At 40.4% G+C, this 23,555-nt stretch overlaps 1 protein-coding gene across 1 annotated transcript in view; it reads right to left on the bottom strand.

Moving 5' to 3' along the window:
* Window positions 1-1,627: 1,627 nt before the first annotated feature.
* ATMAK3 (Acyl-CoA N-acyltransferases (NAT) superfamily protein) overlaps window positions 1,628-23,555 on the bottom strand; it is a 45,280-nt gene continuing 23,352 nt past the window's right edge. The window contains exons 2-4 of the mRNA XM_087687200.1: window positions 22,964-23,084; window positions 8,806-8,861; window positions 1,628-2,280 (exon numbers count right to left, since the gene is read on the bottom strand). Coding sequence (XP_087543326.1) covers window positions 1,942-2,280; window positions 8,806-8,861; window positions 22,964-23,084 — 516 coding nt within the window. The 3' untranslated portion in view covers window positions 1,628-1,941. The remainder of the gene's footprint in view (window positions 2,281-8,805; window positions 8,862-22,963; window positions 23,085-23,555) is intronic.

The raw sequence follows: 23,555 nt of genomic DNA, 5'->3' as shown, positions 1-23,555 counted from the left end.
ATTGTATGTTATCATGCTATCATTTCATGAAATAATAAAAATCATTAAAAGAGGTTGCATAAAACTATATCTGTTATGAATTCATCAATCGACTATTGAATGCTATCATGAAATAAATTAATGGAAAAATAGAAATAAAAGAAAAAAATGTGCATAAAGTTATAGTTAATATCAATTCCATGGATTGTTGCATGTGCTGAATCATACAAGGCATAGTCAAATGTCACGAATAAGAAGTGTAGAAAATATTTTTAATGTTGATTCGATGGACTATTGCATTTGTTGAATCATGGAAGATACAATCAGATGTAATACATGGGGCACAACTTGCATATATCATGCATCACCCTCTCAACAAAAAACACAAGTCAAAGATGAAATGAGAGCAAGCAAGCCATGGCTAATGCGGCATGCAAGGATTTGCTCAAAATAAATCTTGTTTGTCTAGCTACCAACATGGAATCCATGAGAGAGGAAAGGAGAGGGATAGGAGGCAAAGACAAAGCATTCATAAAGATAAAACGTTGCACATAGGAGAATTCCTAACTCGAGTGAAAACATATCTAAAAGTAGACCACTTAAGCTAATTAGGGATCACTTTTTAGGGCAAGAACAACCTTGTCATTGCACCATTGTATTAGCATATGACCTAACAAGCAATGCTAATAAAGGGTCATCTTTATGATGGCAAACTATAATACATGGCAAAAAGTACAAAGTCTACTTCCATCTGTAGCTAGTTGGATCTTACAAAAGGTAGCTAGGTGAAGTTTACTTCTATTTATGGCTAGTTAATCTTACAAAAGACACCAATTATTATTCCATGTATAGCTAGTAGTTCCTACAAAAGTTATTCTTGGCATATTAAAGCCTTTTCAAAAAATCATGGGAAACACTAGTTGCAAACTATTATGCTATTTTCCTATGGACAAAGAAGAAATGAAACAAATTTCTATGGACAAATAAGCAATGAAATAAAGGCCAATAACCAAGTATTTTTTCTTAAAACCCAAGACAAGTCTGGTTGCCAACTTTCTTACTTTTCTCTAAAAATGTAACATTTATTTTCAATCCATCCCATATTTCACGTTAATTTACTTATGTAGCTCAATTATAGAGTGACAAATCTTAATGAAGTGGGATTAAAAGAGGTTCTATTTAGAGAGTCTCACAATAGAATAGCTTGCCAAATCTTATTGAAGTGAATCCTAAGGATTACAACAGTTTCTATTCAGAGTCTCATAATACAATACTATTCTGATTCAAAGCAGGAACCTTCGTGCAGTTATTCGAATCCTCATCAGCATTATTGACAAACTATTTATCTCAAAAGACCTTTAAAGCACCAGCAACAAAAGGATTTTGAGCCCCTCTAAGAGTATGTCAAAACATGTAGGCCTGGAGCTGGCTGGTACCTGAACATTAATGGGGTAGGTTGTATGAAGAAATTCAGAGCATTAACACCACATATAATGATATATAAGTGGGCTGTGCAGCGGTTTTGTTTTTCATAAACAAATGTGAGAAGTGTGGTTCTTTGCAGAAACCCAAACTCTGATAGCACTGCAAGTTTAAAAAATTTACACAAACAATGCTGTGTCAGCACACTAGTGTATAGTACACACAATGATAAAGAATATCACAATCCGAGACGTAAATCTCATTTGTACTTTTTCCCTTAAAAATGTGATGCCAGTCACACAGCATCGACAAGGGAAAAAAATGAAGGCACAACCAAGATGAATATGCTCAGACCTGAATTTCCCTCAATTTAGTCCATGGTCATCGTGTATGTTAGCATGGCCTCAAAACATTGCAAAAGTAGGTACTGTCCAGTCTTGGAGCCTTTCATTCATTCGAAAACTGGATGATTTTGGAAACCGGCCTTTATTGACTACGTAGCAAAAGCATGTTATCTTTTCAGCACAGGAGCATGCTCAGTTAATGTTCATGTGCACAGGTGTGGCTATGGTGTGAATGGCTGCATGCAGAGATTTCTCTGTATTGTTCTCGATCATGTGAAGGGCAACACGTATTCTCATGTCCTGTATGGTGAGAGTGATGATGATGAGTATCCTGATGCCCACAGTCAACATCACAACATGCATCATACAATTGCATAAAAGAAGTCTCATCATATGGGCGTGGAAACAGAAGCTTCAGACGAAACGCATCCACACCATTCAAGTAATATTTATGTAGTCTCTTGGCACGGGTAAAACCCAAGTTCCCGTACAGGGCTAAAGCACCCTTGTTTGTAACTTCAGCTTCCAAAGTCACCTGTACATTCAAACATGGAAAACATCACACTTGGCCTCAAACACAAGAGGTTCAAACAACTTTGACAAGCTAAAATGTTGCCCCACCAGTCACAAGCAAGTAGGACATCCCCAATATTTTTCTTTGTATTGGATGAGAAAGGGAGCACCTAGCACTTGGACACACTTGGACTGTGCATGGGTCGTGTGTGTGTGACCGAATAACCATTTGGGCCAGTTGGTCAATCTATATTATAAACTTGGGAGTATAAGAATGAGAAGGTGATTTTTACAATCCCTTTCTTTTCCTAGATCTTCAAAAAATAAAAACTAGCATCTCTCAGATAAACTCGACTCCAAACAAAAAGATTCAAAGATGGTCACATAAAAGATGGACCTTTCAATTAGTGCACTTATGAAGGTGTGCACAGTGCAAGTGATCCCCCATAAGTGGTCATTACTGTTAAAAAATGAAGCCTTGACCCACTGATGGAGGAAACAGCACTGTAGAGACATACCATCATGCCTGTATAATCTGCATAGTCACATATGTAATCACCGGACTAGACAGGCAGAAGCCATGCTGTCCAGACCATTGGAATTATACTTGACCCAAGTGATTTACTCCTCGTAAGGTCAAACCGCATGATCACATAGTCCAACCACTCTTGTATCTGTTTGTTCCTGTGAATGGTTCCACTAATAATTTGCCATCTCCAACTTTACCATCCTGTGGCTAGCAAGACCTAGAACTTGCACAAATGTAGCAGGGCAGTTTCTCCTGTGAAGAGCTTTATCAAACAAGAATATGTGGATAGCAAGACCTATAACTTGCAACTCTAGCAGGATTGCCACCTCCATAAGCACTCTAAGTACATAGGTCAACACACATAGACATCAAGGACATGAAATACAACAGTACATAGGTCAACACACATAGACATCAAGGACATGAAATACAACAGTGGTACTGCTGGGATTCCCAAGGGCTTTATCAAATCAGAAACTCATAGGATGTTATCTCAGTTGTACAATGGTTTCAAAAGCATACTTCTCGGCAGGAGTAAATAGGGGGTGGAGACCATGAATGACACCTACAAGGTTCTTACAAGTGGGCTCTATCTTAGGTTGACCAGACAGAAACCCTAAATACTACAGCCATTAAGATTCTGCATAAATAAATTCTTAGCAAGAAAGATATTGTGCACTCACTGCGGATCCACAAGTCCAAAACGTAGACAGATATGTACATCTAATATCTTTCTAAAATCGGGGCTGGCAATACCAATAGTCTAGCAAATGATTAACAGAAACTGAACTTTTCCCTCTGTCACTATCTCACAACTATAGAGGTTTAGCAACCCGCACACAGTGAATACAATTATCCACCCAGTCGAAACTGAACTTTTCCCTCTATGACTATCTCACAACTATAGAGGTTTAGCAACCCACACACAGAGAATACAATTATCCACCCAGTCAATGATCCTACGTATCACAGCCACATGTTGCAATCAAGAATACAACCCTATCAGATTCAATACAAATTTGTCCTATATAATCAAATGGTATTGCCACTCATCCCCAAACTTGAATAGGTGGCAGGAGATCTAATGCAGCCTGGAAGCCTCGCCTCAATAGGGTGCAGGTTAGCTAGCTCCCTAGCCACTCCTTACTGCTGTGGCTATGTCTAAAATGGTAGCAAATCGTGAGTTTGGTGATGAAGACCACTGCTAACATAGTAAACTGCTGATGCAGGCTTACGGTCCAATTCAGATGAGGCAAATGGCCTTCAAAAAACTTTTTATTACACGGCACAAAAACTGTCCACTGGCATCCCTCAACACCCAGCCTTGTGAGAGTGGTAGAAGAGCCATAAAAATAGAACCACTAAAGATTGTAACTCCACCTGATAACAGTACCTTATTGACCAGGAAAGGTAGCTGACAACCAACAGCTCCACAAACAGCACTAGCTGGTCCCCATGGGTACCTCATAACAATAGTGAAAACTGTTGTTTTTGCCCACCTGAGAGAGCCAAGCTGGCTTGACTCCCAGGATCAATGATGAGCTGAAAAAGTGGGAATCATGTAAGCCTTAACTTAACTGCTTCTCCATAACCTGTTTCGGAGCTCTTTATGAAACTCCTGCCAATCACAAACCCCAGAGCCAGCTCCCTGGTGGTCCTTCATGCTGACCTTGATGCCACTATACCCACAGTCCAACAGATGAGTAGTCGAAGAAGGCAGGCCACCCCCTCCAGGGCCCCAGTTTTTTCTTTTTCTTTTTTTATCATCCACAACTTTGCATGCCCCCTCCCCAAGGCAGGGCCCACACAAGCAGCACAAGCAATTCACAACCTCAGGTTAGCCTCTACACAACACCACAATCACTTTGCCAACTTTTACCTACATTGTTCTGAGGTTGTTGAAATCCCAGAGTTACTGTACAAAGGTTCAGTTCAATGCTTGAAGAGCTTTAATCTTTTCAACTTACAGAAGTTCCAATTCCTTCTATGACCCCATGTTCACGGACACAAGGAACCTAGGTTGCTGGTGGCCTGTCAAGTGATGCAGAAAAATTGACTATTTGGTGGTGGCATTTTCTTAGTGTATGTCTACACAAAAAGTAAAAATCTTGTGCTGATGGGCACTTTATGACAGTGGCAGGCAAGCCACGAGCTGTATGATGGGTACTTCAATCCTTCGTCGCACTAGTCTTCATTTTTCTGTCACTTACCCCTAGTTGCAAAACTTCGAGCCTAGCAGTCTTAAGTACCTACTAGGCAAACCACTTATCACTTGGTGCATCTAAGTGCTTAATTGTGATCATTCTAATAGCTGCATCTAACTTTTGGTGGCAAAATCCTGAGCCTAACTGTCTCAAGTATTAATCGGATAAACATTGTAGTGCTTGGTGCATCTACATGCTTGTTTGTGACAGTCTACGTCCACAACAGTATCCTTACATGCACACAAACCCCCCCCCCCCCCCCCCTCTTGTTGAGAAACCCTTCACCCTTCAACTGCAGTTTGTGTTTTTGCGTTTCTACGTTTTGCGTTTAGGGTTTGCAGCCCCAAAAAGGGGGCGCCATCCTAGACTGACTATGCCTATTTATAGGCCACTCTCTCATTCATTCCTTACGGCTGATTCATTCAGTCCGTCACCTCTTCTCTCCGGCCTCTCCACAACCCTCACACCCCTTCAGGAGGACATTGCGGTTCGTGGTTCGTGGCTGTCTTCATCATCTTCCTTGTGCTACGGCACCCTTGTTCCCTTGTATCACATTCACTCCATGATTCAAAACTTCATCCTTCCATTCATCAGAGTTTCTTCTCTCTTCTCTTCTCTTCTCCATGGTTGTCAAGTTCACTCCGTGTTCCTCCCCGCAAACCCTACTGTCTCACTGGCACATCATCTTTTGACATGGTATCAGAGTTGGATCTGCTCAAACAACGGCAAAGATCCTCCACTCCAATGAAGGCAAAGACCGGTAGTGGGTTCGATATCCACTTCTCTTTTTCTTCCGCTGCATCAAAATCTCGTTTTTGCAGATTTCAAGTATTTCAGCTTGCTACCCACACCCCAAACACGGAGGACATCGCGGTCCAAGCTGGTCATTTTTGTTTACAACAATCTGGCGCCTGTTTCCAGTCTACCACACACTATTCGGGGCTGATTTCAGCATATTGACTATTGCTGCTGGTTTTTCCTGCGTTTTTAGTCTTTCTCTCTCCTCACCTGCGTTTTTCTACTAGTTGCAACCTCTTACTGCTGGTCACATCCTCCTCCCACTCGCAGCTCACTTTTCACACTGTCCTCACACCCCTTGAGGCGAACATTGCGGTTTGTGGTTCATGGTGGCTGACCTCTTCCTTCTTCAGCAAGGTACACTAGTATCCATGGCTTCAACACCGACAGTTGCCAGTCTACTAGGTGTTCCTACTACAGCACAAACTGTCATCCCACTGAAGACTATCGACATCGACCTTTGCTTCCCACCCCCCCGGAGTATATGCGTCTTCCACCAGGCACTCCTTGTGCCACCTCTCCTTTTTGGGCCCTAGAGATCATTCTAGATAGGCTATCAGAGTACTATGCTCAAGGCAATAAGACGCATCCGATGCGCACTAAGTCGTTTCAAGCACATGGAGGATCAATTGGCGCTACGACCTCCTGGAGATCGTCGCAATACCAGTGGCAGTCTTCTCCCACTTATTTTCAGGTACAGTGGCTTCCACGACCTACGGATCTACAGTCCGCTCCATTGAGAGACAATGATTGTTTGATACTATCTCCTCGTCAATCCGCTCCTTCGAGAGACAATGGCTGCTCGACTCCTTCCTCTTCTTCGGCTACCCAGTCTGCTCCACTAAGAGACGGCAACTATTACCCACCTCTTACTCATTCTAAGCCCCACCCTTCCCCACCCTCGACTACTCAGGCCCTCTGGGAGCTCTTCAGCACCCCAGATATCTTCTTCGGCACGACCAACGGCACTTCCTTCGTCATCATAGATTTCGGAGTCCGTGATCCATGAGTTTTTGGATTCCCTATCTACTTCAGAGGGGGATTCAGAGAGAGATGTTATTTCTTTGCCCTCAGAGGGGGCATCTACTTCTTCGCCTTCAGCAAGGGACCCTTTATCTTCAACCTCAGTAGGGGAACCTATTCCCCATGAATGTCTTTACCCATCCTCTACTTTCTTGGGGTGGTTGTCTTCGACCAGTCATCTCTTCTACTAATACCCACGATCTTCAGGTTCCCTTTCCGGTGGAAATCTTGGATCTTCGGAACCCTCTACATCTTCTTGCCTTGGTCACTCGGTCAGCATGGAGCTACCTCCCGAGATCGAGTACGGGCATACCCTTATGGTTCTCGGCACCACACAAAGTTCGACATTCCTCCTATGCATTGCATCTTTTCATCATCTTTGTACTAGGGCGCTTGGCAAGTGAACAATTTTCCCACAATGGACACTATCCAAGTGACATCTACTGCATGAGCATTCTTCAACATGTAGCATTGCATCTCCACCTCACTCTTCTCTTGTTCCCCTTTTTGGGCCTAAGAGGGGGTGTTGAGAAACCTTTCACCCTTCACCTCCAGTTTGCGTTTTTGCATTTTTGCGTTTTGCGTTTAGGGTTTGCAACCCCAAAAAGGGGGCGCCATCCTAGACTGACTATGTCTATTTATAGGCCACTCTCTCATTCATTTCTTACGACTGATTCATTCAGTCCGTCACCTCTTCTCTCCAACCTCTCCACTACTCTCACACCCCTTCAGGAGGACATTGCGGTTCGTGGTTCGTGGCTATCTTCATCATCTTCCTTGTGCTACGACACCCTTGTTCCCTTGTATCACATTCACTCCATGATTCAGAACTTCATCCTTCCATTCATCAGAGTTTCTTCTCTCTTCTCTTCTCTTCTCTTCTCCATGTTTGCCGAGTTCACTCCGTGTTCCTCCCCGCAAACCCTACTGTCTCACTGGTACGTCATCTTTTGACACCCCCCCCCCCAAAAAAAAAAAAAGAAAGCCCTTATACAAAGCTGATATGTGCAATTCACAACCTCATATTAGCCTCTTCACAAAACTTCACATCCATTTTGCCAACTTTAGCTACATTATTCTGAGGTTGTTGAACTATCCAATGACACCACACAAGAGTTGTATAGAGTAAGGTTCACTTCAGTGTTGAAGAGCTTTCATCTCTTTGACTTAAATATGTTCTGAATCTGATTGCTTCTATAAGCCCATATTCATAGACAATGGAGACAAGAAAACTTGGTTGCCGCTGGCATTCCCAGTAAGAAAGAAAATTTGACCATATGCGTGCCATCTCACACATTATTTTTGGACAGTGGTGCAACAGGAGGTTGCAATAGCTGATTTTTTAATTCCTTCTGACAGCTACCATTCTATTGGTGTGTGGCCAGGCAAAAAGCAAAAGCCTATGTCTCATAGTAACATAGGACCGGTTTTGGGATGGGGACAGGAACAGGAATGGGGACAGGCAGAAATTGCCATCCCTTGTCACCATGAGAGGGGGCTGCAACATGGAGACACGACTGGGACAGTAAAGGGATGGAATAGGACTGGAACAGGAAGCTAAAAACTGGCCATCCCCTGTTACTACACTATGTCTAGTGGCCATTGTGTGACCTCATGGCAGGCAAGCCATTCACTCTTCAAGTTGTGAGCAAATGATGGACATTTCTGTCTTTTACTGCACTGGTGTTCGTTTTGCTGCATGTTATACGTAATTGCAAAATTTTGAGCCAATAACGTGTCATGTCCACAGCAATCCTTAAGTTAATTCTCTTTTCCTTGAGCCACTTTACATCAGAAGCTATTACATTCATAGCTGAAGAAAGCCATACCTTAATACTTAAAGTTCCGAAATTCAGATAAACATGCATAATTAATAACAAAAATGAGCTTTGTCTCACTATAATTGTCCACACCAACAGAAATAAAAAATGAATGATCTTATAATTGTTGAAAAGTTCATAGTGAAAAACCCTGGAGTAATAATAAGGGATACCTCTTCACATCCTGAATCGCGCATGACTTGAATGGACCTGGTCACTAGTTCTGTAGCTGCATGTGACAGAAGGGAGTGGAATATTAGCTTTGCACACATGTACACACACACGTACATGCATGCACACACATCCGCACGTGGTTGCACGTGCACACACACATGCATCTGGAAGGTCAGTAGACAAAGCAGCACAGTAAATCATCATACAAACAAAAGAAAATCACCATACAGCTGCAGCACAGATGACTCAGTACATTGATTGATGTGATGTTCCCCTAACTATTAAGCCATATCGTCATCAATCCTCAACTTCACGAGCTAACCTTCATGATTTAGGATGAAATAGCTAAAGCCTAACCATAGCTGAGGGTGGAATATTGATGTAAAAAGAGGAGTCCTTATCAAACTCAACCATAAGGCCAAGAGCACAAATATTGCTCACTGAAAGAAGATGATAACGTAAACCTGGCACATAGAGAACCTATGATGTGTGAGCACCACCTTGCCCTTCTAGAATAAGTTGCATATCCCATTTGCCTTTGATAGGAACCAAAAAGCTATCACCATTGAGAATTTTCCCATGCTACAAGCAATACGGTTTGTAGTAGGAGTTGTGGTGGAAAGCATCATTGTCCACAATCCACTCATGATGCTATGGGGCCATCATCACTGCGTCAGTTAGCTATAGAATAAGCAAAATAGAATGCACTAATCGGGGTGGTAAGTACAAGAGAAGAGTTATTACCATGTCCTCTAAGATAATCAACTTTCCTATGTTGTGGACCTGCATCTGTGATTGCCGAAGCTTATTAGCATGCTCCCACATGGAAGCGGACTTGGCCACGTTCAACATTCGTATCTATATCTCGACAGACACCCACTTCATCACAATGATCCGATTATATGACTAATCCAATTCCACCCATATCTCCCAAGTAATAGTCAAATGCTTGATATGAGCTATCACGACCAAAGTGCAAGAGAGAAATAGAAACAATCAAATGCGGGCATTCAATTTGTCCCAATGTGTTGTACCTTCACCAACTCAACTTTCTCATCAACAAAAAGCTTGAAGACCTTATGAATTGTAGAAAATGCACACTCTACCACTTTAATCTTGGACATTGGATACCCTGTTGGCCGCAAAATTGGCTTCCCTTGTAGTATTTCTTTATATTATATTGCAAATGGAAGAAGTACAACTAAGATCCTCTAATCTCCTCCACTAATCCAAGTGCCTCTTGCTGTCAAAACTAACCAACAAGCCTCCAAACCAATTTGCCCCTTGGTTTGCTTGGGAATTGGCCTTCACCTTGCTCCCTGAAAGACAAATTCAGCCCAAATCTAATATTGCTAGCTAGCCTCTTGAATCTCCCTAAAATTCCTCGATTTCAACTTTTGAAATCAAGCCCTATGTCCTCAATTTTAAGCACACATCCCAAGGTAGCTATTAAACCCTAATTTCTACAGTAAATTAGGGTTTGCATCAGAGATTGATTGAAATCGCTTCCTCTGATGGCTCAAACTATTGAAAAATGTTAAGATAACGTGAGAAATGACGGGAATGAGAGAGAGAAATTTCAGAGTTTCGTTGGGAAAAACACTAAAAAACTTTTGCTGCCTTGCTCAAACAGCCATGAAAGCTACAATTATTACCTACTCCTGGCGGGCTCTAAATTGTTGTCACTTGCTATAGGAGTGATCCTTGGTGGCTATAAATCACATCAGCAACCTCTCCTTGCTCCCTAACAGCCTCCTCCTCTCTCACAATGGCTGGAATAGACTCCACCAGTCCCTAAAAACGTTTTTCCCACTTGCATGAGCAAGTTTTGCCAAATGGCCGAATGGCAGCCTTCTAATCCCATTTTCCAACATTATCTAGCTTATTAAATTAACTTTCAAAATATTATTTCTAAAAATTAATTTAATCATTCTTCTAATGCTCAAAAAAATAATTCCACTAACCAATAATTCAATTGACTGGGCCTATTTGTCTTTCAAGTATCCCTGAGCAATTATTGACCCTTGGACACCACCGACATTAGTGGCCAATAAATTAGTCTAGGCCAAAATCCAACACCGGGTACCACCTAGTACCTATCAGGCATAACTTATTATAACTTTTGCATTTGACATCCACTGCATCCTCAAGGTCCTTGGTCTGTTACCATGAAATAATTGCCATGTGGATCACATATGCTAAACAACCTTACACATTTGATTAATAACTTAATCAAATGTTATCGGCAAGATTAAAGCATCTTAAAATTTCACATCCCCGTGATAGACCTCCCCCTTGAAATCCTTGCAATTATCCTCGATGGCACTACATTGTGCCAAAAAAAAATAATACTACAGTAGAATTTCCATAAGGCATCACAATCACAACATCAACCATCATTGTCCAGCCATGTTACATACCCCAAACTTGTAGAAAATTTCCAACCATCATATACATAACATAAAACTGAAAATCAATCCAAAACTGTTGCTAGAAACTCATTGGATACATCCATAACTTGTGCTTCTCAACTATTCTAACTTCAGAACCACAGTAAAGCATATTTTCAGCATAAACCATGGCTGAAACTCTCAATGGCGTTTATTAACATGCTTCTATCCATGAAACCAGCTATAGACCATTGAAAACTGACCATAATCTAATCATAAACTGATCATTTGCTAATCTAAGAGCCGTTCACAAACTATTGCAAATGTGACCCCAAACTGATCACAAACCGATTGCAAAAACTGATCAGTATAACTAATGCAAAAACTAATTTCAAAAGTGACCATAAACAATTCTCAAACTGATCAAAAATTGAGCTGAAAATTATCAAAATTTGTCTCAAAATTGAGGGAAAATTCATGCCAAACTGATCCTAAACAAATGCAATAGTTTGGTTCCAGTGCCCGGGTAAAACTCATGCTCGTCTGCCTACATCTCACATTGACTAGTGCACTAAGTAGTGAACTCACAGCAAACATACTGTCAGTGTAATACCTTGGATGGATGTATATTTAATACATCCGAGATCCACTACATACGGGAGTTGTCTACAACTAGAGAAGTGGAAGTGCTATCCCTTGCTTGAGCATCAAGCAATGCTTCGGACCCCTGCTCTGTTGAACCTGACTAAGCCTGAACCAAAGTCAACTCTAACTAAAAGGCATCTCAGTAAAGTTGCAACAACTAAGGATGGTCTGCCAAGTCATCCTCTTCTATCCACTTTGCATCTATCGGTGAAACAATACTAAAGCTTCACCAAGAAACATATGGAAACTTTACCTCTAACTTTACTTGCCTCAAAACATCCACTAGATTGTACGCATTTCTTTCCCTTAAGCATTGCAATGCTTTATACTTTCACATTGCTTCAATTCCAACTTAACTAATATGCAACATTCCATCCAGTCGACTAGCCCCTCATGTGTACGTGACATGCTAGGAGCACTAGATGCACTAGGAAACATTCTTGCTTGTATACTTTCGACCATTGCAATGTGGTTGTGTATGGAAATTTGCATAGTACAAACTATATAAGATACATTTTCCATACATTGCATGCATTACTATTTACATTTTTCCTCATGACTAACACTATACCGAGCATTTGCATGACCAACATTAATACCATGAGTCCCAAACACAAGGGGCTGCATATATGCATTGCTAAACTTGCCACTTTGTGCCCCAACATCATGCCAACATTGTTATACATGGGGTTATACATATTACTAGCCATACCTGGATACATTAGGCCTTGCACACCATGCATTGATTGCCGCATACCATAAGGAGTTGTACCATACATCCCCGTATGCGGTCCATGACCCACCATAGCATGGAAACTAGTGCCACTAGCAAAGTATCATGGCTGCCCCATCATTGCATGCATACCCTACTGTCCAAAAAGCATTGGATTGGCACTTCCAAGTTGGCCTTGCATATGCAACCAAATTGCCCTACTCGCATCATTTGCTTATGCTCACTACCCACGTTCGAAACATCATGCTATTGTATTGCCTCTTCCTTCAGTGCATCTTGCTATCCCAACACTCTTGAAGGCGATACCCTCTTCTTGCCTTTGCTATTCTCCTTTAAGGGGTTCAAGAAGTGCATAAATTGAGGATCATTTTTTGCCAATTGCATGAACATTTCAGCTGCTATCCTTAGCTAATCTTTACACTGGTCATCAAATTCCTCTTTCTCCTGCTGGTCATCAGCTTCAAGAGACCTACAAGGACCCACAATTGCATTTTCCGCAACACTTTGTAATTTTGAAATCAAGAGGCATCATTCCTACTTGATCCCATCTCACTATCTGAAGACATTCTTGCTATAATACTCAACTGAATACAATTTTAGCACTAGAGCAAAGTTTCTGACCTTCAATCAGGTGCCTCAAGCCCATCAATTCGAGGGAATTGATGGTATCCCGGCAATGGAACCATGAAACTAGCCTTCCTTCTTGGAAAGGGTGGTAATTCTCTGATAAAGCACTTAATTACAACAATCAACAAATAAACATAAATTGAAATGCGCAATTTACATTAATAATCTTGGACAATAGATACCCGGTTGGTTCCAACACTGGCGTCACTTTTCATATTTCTTTAACTTTAATTACTAATGGATTGAGTACAAGTTGAGATTCCACAATATTCTTAGTTAATCCAAAAGCCCCTTGTTGTACATACAATCAACAAGCAATTTGGGCCAATTGCCCATTCACCTAAGAATTACACATGTGGAACCACCAACTTGCCAAATGTTGCCCCAATTCACAATGAATGGCCTGGCATCTGAAATCCCTCTCAATTCCACAAATTTTAGATGTTGATTTCAATGTATAATGCCTTCTTCCATTAGCACAGGTCCGAAGGTGGCTGCTAAACCCTAATTTCCGCAGAAATTTAAGGTTTACAGCAAAGATCTATCTGCTATCCACCAAATTTGGCTGAGATTTGCTCAAAATGGCTGAGAAATGCTGAGATCTCCTGAGAATGGTTTAGAGAAGGTGAGAGAAAGTCAAGATAAGAGAGAAATCTGATTTTCTTCGCAAGAAAACCCTAAATTCTACCTGCTACCTGCTCCAGTTTGCATTTAACACAATCACCTATTGGCAAGCATCTCCAAAATGTTATCACCCGATTAGCAATGTTGTTGCCAACCCCTATGTTATGTTAATGAATGTAACCATCAGAGGGGGCCTTGGACGCCCGTATGGTGTTCAGGGGAGCTTAGGAAGAAAGTGAGTTAATTTAGTATAACTTACTTGATATTGACGGCCGGTAGGGAAAGACACGTGTTGGATTGGAATTGTTTGGTTCCTTCCGGCATCTTCCTAAGCGAGGCTGGGTGGTGAACGAAGGGATCTCTCGTATCTTTGGAACTCTACACTAGTATCAGAGCCGTCGACATCCACCAATGATTCCTAGAGGGCGCCGCTACTAAGGGCCGTGTTCCAACCCCGACCGTTATTAAGGGCCGCATCCAAGTACTTACTCGGCTCACCCAGCCGTCGACGTCCACTCAGCCGTCAACATCCACCCAGCCATCGACATCCATTTAGCCGTCGTTCGGTATCATAATACTAAGAGCCGTGTGCGAGCTTGGCCCGCATTTCAGTACACGTGGTTGGTGATATCCGCCACCTGTAAATTCTCCCGTAACTTGCAGACCCAAAAGGGTTATTCTTCCAACATGGTGAAAAGGGGGATATTCTCATTGCGACTGAGACCCCACATCGCGGGAGTATAACGTCCACCCAGTTGGGAGCAACTGATGCACACAAGCGTTTGCAATTTTGCAACTAGGAAGAAGGCGAATTTCCATCTAGCTTTCCGTGGAAGTTTTTACAACCTTGGATACCGCATCGAATTTCAAGAATTTCCAGTGTGCTATAAACAAAAATCAGGCGAACAAAATACAGGGAAGTGTTCCACCTTAATATCTGAATTTCTTATATTTTCTTTCCAATTCCAGTATATAGATGGAGGGGAAAGAGAGAGAGAGGGCAACAGAAGGCTCTAGTTCAGAGGACCACCCTATGGTGGATCCCCATGAAACTGAAATGCAAGAAGAACACTGGGAAGAATTTTTTGCTACACGAGAGCAATTTGATGATTTAACTCCTCATGTGCAAGCACAAGGGGTTCAAATGGAGTTGCTAACTCAAGCACTCACCGAAATAAAATCCCAATCAGCCTTATTACGAGAAAGGGATAAAGGTAAGATAGAGATCTCAGATATTCCATCTTCATCGAAAGATCTAGTTGTGACTATGCGAGACCTTAGGGAACCCCACCAAAAGCTAAGGGATAACCTAGTGTTAAAAGATATGAAACCCCCTCAGTTTCATGGGGGGGAAAAAGATAGAAACAAATATACTATCTTTGATTTCCTCCAAAAATGGAAGGATTTACACAAATTAAAGAATACTCCACCACATCTCCAAGCGCAGGAAGCCAGTTTAACTTTAGGGCCAAAATCATATAAATGGTGGAGAACTTTAAAGGAGACAAAAAAAATACCTGAAACTCGGGCTCAATTTGAATCGGTCTTTTTGAAAGAATTCCTTTCTGAGAATGAAATGGAAAAAAATTGGGAAGATTGGAATCTTGTTAGACAAAAGGGAAGACCTTTGCTGACACATCTCGAGGAGTATCGTGAGATAATCCTCAAATTGGATAGGAATAAATGAATTTCAAAAGACAAGAGGATTCATAAGGAGACTAGATAAGGCCTGTAAAAAGGAAGTGAAAAGGAGTTTACCTAAGATGCTTGAAGAGGCAATTAAATTTGCATTAATCAATGAAGATAATACGCATCCAGGTATACTCACTAGTCTCACCAACACAGAGCCCAAGACTAAGGAATTTGAGACCTCAAAATTTGTAGGTAAATCCAAAAGGAAAATGCCATTCTTTAAGGGTAAGAAACAACCCTTTGAAAAGAAACAATATGTACGGCCAAAGCTAAGTCAAGATGACTTTGATAAGGCCCAAAAAGAAAGGTTGTGTTTCAATTGTTTATCTCCTAACCATGCTACTTGGAATTTCCCTCAAAGAAAAAAGGGGGAAGATAAAGGAAAGGATAAGGACAAGGGCAAGGGAAAAGAGAAACAAATCCATGTAGTGCAAACCTTGGAAGTAAAGGGACATGAAAAGTATAAATCTTTAGAGGTCTTGCACAAGGATGTACAGGTGTTGTATGTCAACTTCTATGTGGCAACCTACCTTCCGGCCACATGATTTAGTTAGAGTGCATGGATTGATAGGTGGGAAGAGGGTTAGAGTCATGATTGATGACTCTACCACCCACAACTTCATAAGTTATGCACTTGTCAAAAAGTTGAAACTTCCCCAACAAAAGAGTGAGCATCAATATGTTGTTCATATGATGCAACGTCAGGATAATAAAATATGGGATACAATGGTATCCAATTTGGAAATCGAGATTCAAGGATATAAAGATAAGCTTGATTTCCAAATTATGAATATGAAAAGGGCCAATATTGCTTTAGGGAGGGAGTGGCTATGGGGATTGGAACCATCCTTGAAGCATAGTTATTATCATAATACACTAGAATTTGAAAGGGATGGTAAGACTTTTGTGATTCAAGGTGAACATGAAGTATCTGATAATCCTTTGATGTGTTCCCTTGAAGTACAGAAGTTGGTGAAGAACGAAGCTTGTGAGGTATACATGTTATGGTCTCTCCTTGTACATGACACTCTTAATTCTTGTAATATAAAGCAGCAATTTTCTTATGCTTGTGAGTTGAATGTAAATAATAAATTAAGTGGATTGTTAGATGAATTTAAAGATGTGTTTCCATCTGATTTACCTACTAGCCTTCCACCAGATAGGGGTGATGTAAATCACCCAATTGACATAGAGAGAGATACACGCCCCGTTTCTAAACCACCTTACCGGCTAAGTGAAACACACCACCAAGAAGTCGAAAGACAAATCAAGGATTACCTCGATAAGAGGTTTATACAACCCAATAATTCAACTTGGGCTTCGCCAATTTTATTGGTGAAGAAAAAAGATGGTTCTATGCGACTTTGTGTTGATTATAGAACACTTAATAAGATAACGGTGAAGAATAAATTTCCTATGCCCAGAGTGGAAGATCTCTTTGATCAATTGCAAGGGGAAAATTTCTTCACAAAGATTGACTTAAGATCAGGATATCACCAAGTAAGAATTAAGGCCCAGGATGTTCCTAAGACGGCATTTCGTACTAGATACGGGCATTATGATTTTTTGGTGATACCTTTTGGCCTCACTAATGCACCAGCTACTTTTATGAAGCTGATGAATAGTGTGTTATGGCCCTATCTAGGATGCTTTGTAGTAGTCTTCTTGGATGATATCTTGATCTTTAGTGAATCAAGAGAATAACATTTGGAACACTTACGATTGCTAAGAACCCATTCCCTTTATGCAAAGAAAACTAAATGTGAATTCTTCACACAAGAGGTCAAATATTTGGGGCATATTATCTCGAAAGAGGGAATCAAGATGGATCCAGAAAAAGTAAGGGCAATTATTGAATGGCCATCTCCAAGGAACCTGGAAGAGCTGCAGATATTCCTAGGTTTATCTGGATTTTATCGTAGATTCATTCAAGATTATGCCAAGATAGTTGTTCCAATGACGGACCGACTTAAAGGGAAAGGGAAGAGCTTTAATTGGGGAACAAACCAAAATGAAAGTTTTGAAAAACTTAAGGTAGCTATTGCTACAACTCCAGTACTATTAATTATGGATCCCAATAAACCATTCGTGGTTGAAGCTGATGCCAGTGATAGGGCAGTAGGCGCGGTCTTATTACAAGAAGGTCGACCGGTTGCTTTTGAAAGCAAGAAATTAGACCGTGCAAAACAGAATTATTCTGTTTATGAGAGGGAGTTGTATGCAATAGTACATGCAATGAAGAAATGGAGGCACTATCTGTACGGTGCCAAAATTTTGATCTTGTCCGATCATCAAAGCATTAAGTGGCTTAATGACCAACCGGATCTACAAGGGCGTAAAGCCAAATAGGCCGAACTCCTCCAAGAGTTCGACTATGAGATAAGATATAGAAAAGGAAAGTACAATATAGTGGCTGATACGCTCAGCAGAATGCCCATCATAAATGAATTGAGTTTTACTCAGTTCACTTCCCATTTACTTGAATCCTTAAAAGGGAAATGCCAGGTTGATCCGGCATATTCCAAAATATGGGAAGCAATTGAAAATGGGGATCCAAATGAAAGGGCCCCACTAAGGAAGGAACATCTGAGAATATTCAACAAGGAAACGGAGCATTAGGGGTTTGCTCAAATGGGATTCAAGTGGAAGAATTTTACCATTGATGATGGTTATTTACTCTACAAGGGTAGGGTATGCGTCCCGAAAGATGAAGAAATAAGGCGCCAGATTCTCTTTGAGTGTCATGATACCCCTAGTGCAGGACATCCAGGAGTTAATAAGACTTATAGTCATATTAAAAGCAGTTTTATTGGCCTAGAATGAATAAGGACGTCCTTAACTATGTAGTCAAATGTAATAAGTGCCACATTAATAAAGCTCAAAGATTGAAAATGGGAGGACTTCTCCACCCATTAGAGATTCCTTCGGAAAAATGGGAGAGTATCTCCATGGACTTTATTGTCGCGTTGCCCAGGACACAGAGGGGGCACAACTCTGTGTAGGTGATTGCGGATAGGTTAACCAAAATGGCTAGGTTTATTCCAACTTCTACTGATGTTAAAACACCAGAATTGGCTAGATTGTTCATAGAGAACATATACCGATTGTATGGCCTTCCAGCAAATATAGTTTCTGATCAGGATAGAAAATTTGATAATCAATTTTGACGTGCAATATTTAGAAAGTTGGATACTAAACTTAGCATGAGTATGGCGGAGCATCCGCAAATTGATGGAAAAACTGAAAGGATTAACCAAATCCTTGAAGATATATTGAGAGCATATGTAAGTAAAAGGCAAACTAATTGGGAAGAGTATTTACCGATAGCAGAGTTTGCATGTAATAGTACCAAGCACTCTTCCACTGGATATAGTCCATTTATACTAATGTATGGATTTTAGCCCAGAGCTCCTCATGCAGTAGGACTGTATAAGGAAAAGGTTCAAGCAGCAAAGGATTTTTTGGAGGATATGAATAGTATGTTAAAATTTGCTCAAGAAAATATTAAGAATACTCAAGATTGAGCTAGAGCTTATGCAGATCCTCACCGAAGAGACATCTCCTTTGAAAAAGGGGAATTGGTCCATCTTAAAGTGCCTGGACAAACTAAAACCATGAAAACGGGTTGATGTCCAAAGCTTTTACCCAAGTATTGTAGCCCTTTCACAATACTTAAGAGGGTGGGGAAACAGGCTTACAAGCTCCAACTACCTATTGGTAGTAAAACACATCCAGTTTTCCATGTAAGAAAATTGAGAAAGAAGCTGGGTGATATGGATAATCTAATCTTAAATGATAAGATTGAGAAGATATTCAATGACCAATCTATTCCACATGAACCAGAAAGAATTTTAAATGTTCGTAATAGACGAACAAGGCTTAGGAAGAAAGTGAGTTAATTTAGTATAACTTGATATTGAAAGGCTAGCAGGAAAAGACACATGTTGGATTGGAATTGTTTGGTTCCTTCTAGCATCTTCCTAAGCGAGGCTGGGTGGTAAACGAAGGGATCTCTCATATCTTTGGAACTCTACACCCTGCAAGGTAACTCCTTGCTTACCCTGCCTATTGAGATCCCCAAATGGCTATCTTCTGTGTAGCAAATTGTTATTCTCTGATCAGAAAATGATGGGCATTTTTGCCAAGTGGCAGCCTTCTAGCCTCATTTTCCAACATTATTAAGCTTATTAAATTAATTTTCAGATTATTATTTCTGAAAATTAATTTGATAATTATTCTAGTGCTCAAAAATTTATTTCCACCAGCCGGCCAATTTGTCTTTCAGGTATCCCTGTGTAGTTATTAACCCTTAGATTGGCATTAATTAATTATTTAATGCCTAGTCTCTGATGTTACCACCGACATTAATTGCCAATAAATTGATCTAGGCCAAAATTTGACATCGGGTACCACCTAGTACTTGTCAAACATAACTTATTTGCCTTTGATACCCATTGCATCCTTGGGGTCCTTGGCTTGTTACCATGAAATAACTGCCATGTGCTAAACAACCTTGCACATTTGATTAATAACTTAATCAAATATTATCAGCTAAACAATCTTGCACATTTGTCTTTCAAGTATCCCTGTGTAGTTATTAACCCTTAGATTGGCATTAATTAATTATTTAATGCCTAGTCTCTGATGTTACCACCAACATTAATGGCCAATAGATTGATCTAGGCCAAAATTTGACATCAGGTACCACCTAGTACTTGTCAAACATAACCTATTTGCCTTTGGCACCCATTGCATCCTTGGGGTCCTTGGCTTGTTACCATGAAATAACTGCCATGTGCATTACATGTGCTAAACAACCTTGCACATTTAATTAATAACTTAATCAAATATTATCAGCAAAATTAAAGCACCTTAAAATTTCATGTCCTCGTGATACCAAATGTGGTAATTCTCCCCATCGAGCTTCTTATCTTGAGGAAGAGCCGCTAACACGAGGACCTTATGGTACATAAGAGCCTAAAACTCCACGTCTAGCTCGAAAGACATTGTCACCTAAATAACCTACACAAAAACAAGGGCAGCCCCCTCTCACTTCAAAAACGCAACCTACTATAGCTTCCTCCACTTGTCCCAAACCTGTTTTAACCACTAGAGGCAATGAAAATGCAAAATCTGAAGCAAAAGGCTGAAAACGCCGCCTTTTTTCCTTCACGAACAGCAAAAACCTGCAAAGAATAAGCAACTTTGCTCCTTTCCCATGCTTCACCGCTCATCTCAGCTTTGTGTCAATGCGCAGCCCTTCCCCTAGCCCTTGAACACTGAAAACGTTAACTTTTGTCACGTTAAAACCTCCCCTTGAGGTCTGCCCATGATCAATCGGCCCTTCAGTGCTACTCTAATACCATGTCGGGGTGCAACAAATGCGGAAGCGTATGACCATGCTAAAAGAAAATGAACACAGAGAGAAAGGGGAGAGAAAAAGAGAAGGTAGAACACAGAAATCTGCAGTGAATGAATGCTCAAATGAAGGCAGCAGATAAGTACAATGGGCTGTCGAGTGTATCTCTGCCGGAAGATCTCTCTCCACTTGAAAAGACAAGAAAGAATTACCGGGGCAGGCCAGCCTTTAAATAGGCAATAGAAAATCGGAAAAATGGCCAGGTCTGCCAATTAAAAACTGACAATCTGCTGCATAACGCAATCACAGTTATAAAGTAATCATATAAATGCAGCATAAATAATCTGCATGACATGTGGCCTCCTACGCAGCCTGCCCAACTGCCCAGAACTGCTGGAAATCACCTAGCAACTGCATGGAGCTGTCCAACCTGATCTACTAAAAGCATAAATATGCCCAAGAGCACTAACTATACAACAGTACACTGCCTGTGCCCATCCAGGGGATGACAATCTCTAACAGAGTTGTGGTTTTGTAGGAGTGTGTCTCAAAGATCACTCCACATTACACCTTGATGAGAAGGTTTCATGGTGATTCATCAGCTTTCTTTTGGTGCTGGGTGTCAAGATCAAAGCTAAATGAGGCTTTATCTTTGCATTTTCTCTCGTTCCTCATAACGTGTTTCAAATTTGAAGCCCATGCGGCTGCATTGAGTTACCAATTTGAATCATAAAAAGAGCAAAAACAACCAACTAGCCAAACACCTGCGAGCTATAATACAGTTAACCATCCAATATGAAAAATTGAGGCATTCAAAGGATATCTGTTCAAGTAACTTCTTCCAAGAACAACCACCTTTACTAGTTTAGAGTTTTGAACTCCATAAGAATATTCTTCTCTCATCAACAAGGCATCTCTAAGAGGACTTTCAAAGACTCTAAAGAGCATGATTCAACACATCTTTGTCAAGATTGTGATCAACACCAAGAAAAGGACTCCAGAGACCAACAGAGTTGTTGTCTTTAGAAGAACTTCTCATAGCAAAGTCAAGCAGCAATAATAGCAAGGCTTCTCAAACTCGCCCCCTCCCCACCAAAAAAAAAAGGCAAGTATTGTCAAACTTACAAAGTAAACTGAAAGAAAAAACAATTTTTGGGCTTCTTTCTCCAGCACCCAGAATTTGTAAGGACCAAGTATGATTGGTCTATATCATACTTCATTTTCCAGACATTGTAAAAATCAATTATCTGATGCTAAGCATATGGGGAATATCTGTGATTTATTGTAGTGAAGATGCCTGGATAGCCATAGATATATAACCATATCTTATTAACTAAAAACTCAGGTGGTTCTACAAGTGCTGATGTCCCTTTTGTTGATGGAAATTGCAAGTTGCTGAGCTCTGAGAACTCTAGTGCCCAAAGTCCTATTTCTCTCAAATATTGATCATTGTAGCCTATATGGCATAGATGATCCATCAACTTCTCCTTTGTAGGTGCATGAGTTAAAGTTTTGAATTCCCTGCCAAAATCAAGCTTCTCAATGGCAGTGGTTGTTACCATATTTCAGTAGTGATGTGAATTAACACACTTAGGACTACAATGGTACTTTTTGTATGTGAAACTCTATATCGAATTATAAACCAAGTCCTGCAATAGCTATCATTTCAACCCTGCTCAAGGCACTACCATATTTCTCAACTTTCTTTGCCCTGGACCCATCTATCCAAACTTACAAATGACTGCCAGATCTGCCCTTCTTCATAGTCATACACTGGTCTTTATGGAAGTCAACAATCATACTAAACAAAGACAACAGCAGAAACAGGGCATCTCATTTGTATGTGAACCTGCTTATCAATAACAATCTTGTAAATTGCTCATTTTTTTGAAATCGTGCTTGCCTGAAAACTAGATTATCAGAGTGAAGTGATTTTGTGTCACTAGAAAAAATCAAAACAAGTCAATAAATATTAGAACTTGGCTCTTGGCAACATTTGGCTTCATGATAAATACCGTTTTCCATGTGTCCCTTGTTAAATATAATCCTTTCCACTCAAACTAAAGAAAGGTGTAGTGATATATTACCAATTCCTCTCCCTCGATATGGTTTGATAACAACTAGCATTGCTATATAGCCCCTGAAAGTGCTCCTGTGTTGTCCCATTTTACAAACTACAGTTCCAATACAGACATCTTCATGAAAAGCCTAGCAAAAAAAGGTAGAGCAGCATAAGTAAATACACTAAAGTGACTTCAAATGCCTGATTTAATTAGATAGCATTGACCTAAACCGTGACTTCATTACCTAATGAAACTCATAAGCATTAGCTGAACAGTCTTGGTAAAATGCTTGAATAACACCATAGTCATTGATTTAAATATTTAAACAATGGAATCATAACTAGCTTCATTACAATTGGCTGCATAGTACAAGGCTAGCAATTTTATGACCTTTCCAGAGAAACTCAACCATTATAATGTTTAGTCAAGAAAGCACTAAGCAAATTGGTTTCTAGATACCAATTGAGTACCATTTTCTCGTACATTGGTCTTCCCAGAACTCAGATTAAGCATAATTCAGGCACACAAATTATCTTGATAATGAATCTGCAGATAGTCGTTAATTCCTAGTTGCTATTATCTTAAATGAGTTCATATACATCACTTGATAAGTGAG

The sequence above is a fragment of the Lygodium microphyllum genome, chromosome 10 (genome assembly GCF_053477565.2).
Source record: "Lygodium microphyllum isolate KBCC chromosome 10, Lygodium_microphyllum_v1.1.10, whole genome shotgun sequence".
Lineage (NCBI taxonomy): Eukaryota > Viridiplantae > Streptophyta > Polypodiopsida > Schizaeales > Lygodiaceae > Lygodium > Lygodium microphyllum.
Note: the sequence above shows the minus strand (reverse complement) of the source record. Positions and strands in the feature narration are given on the sequence as shown.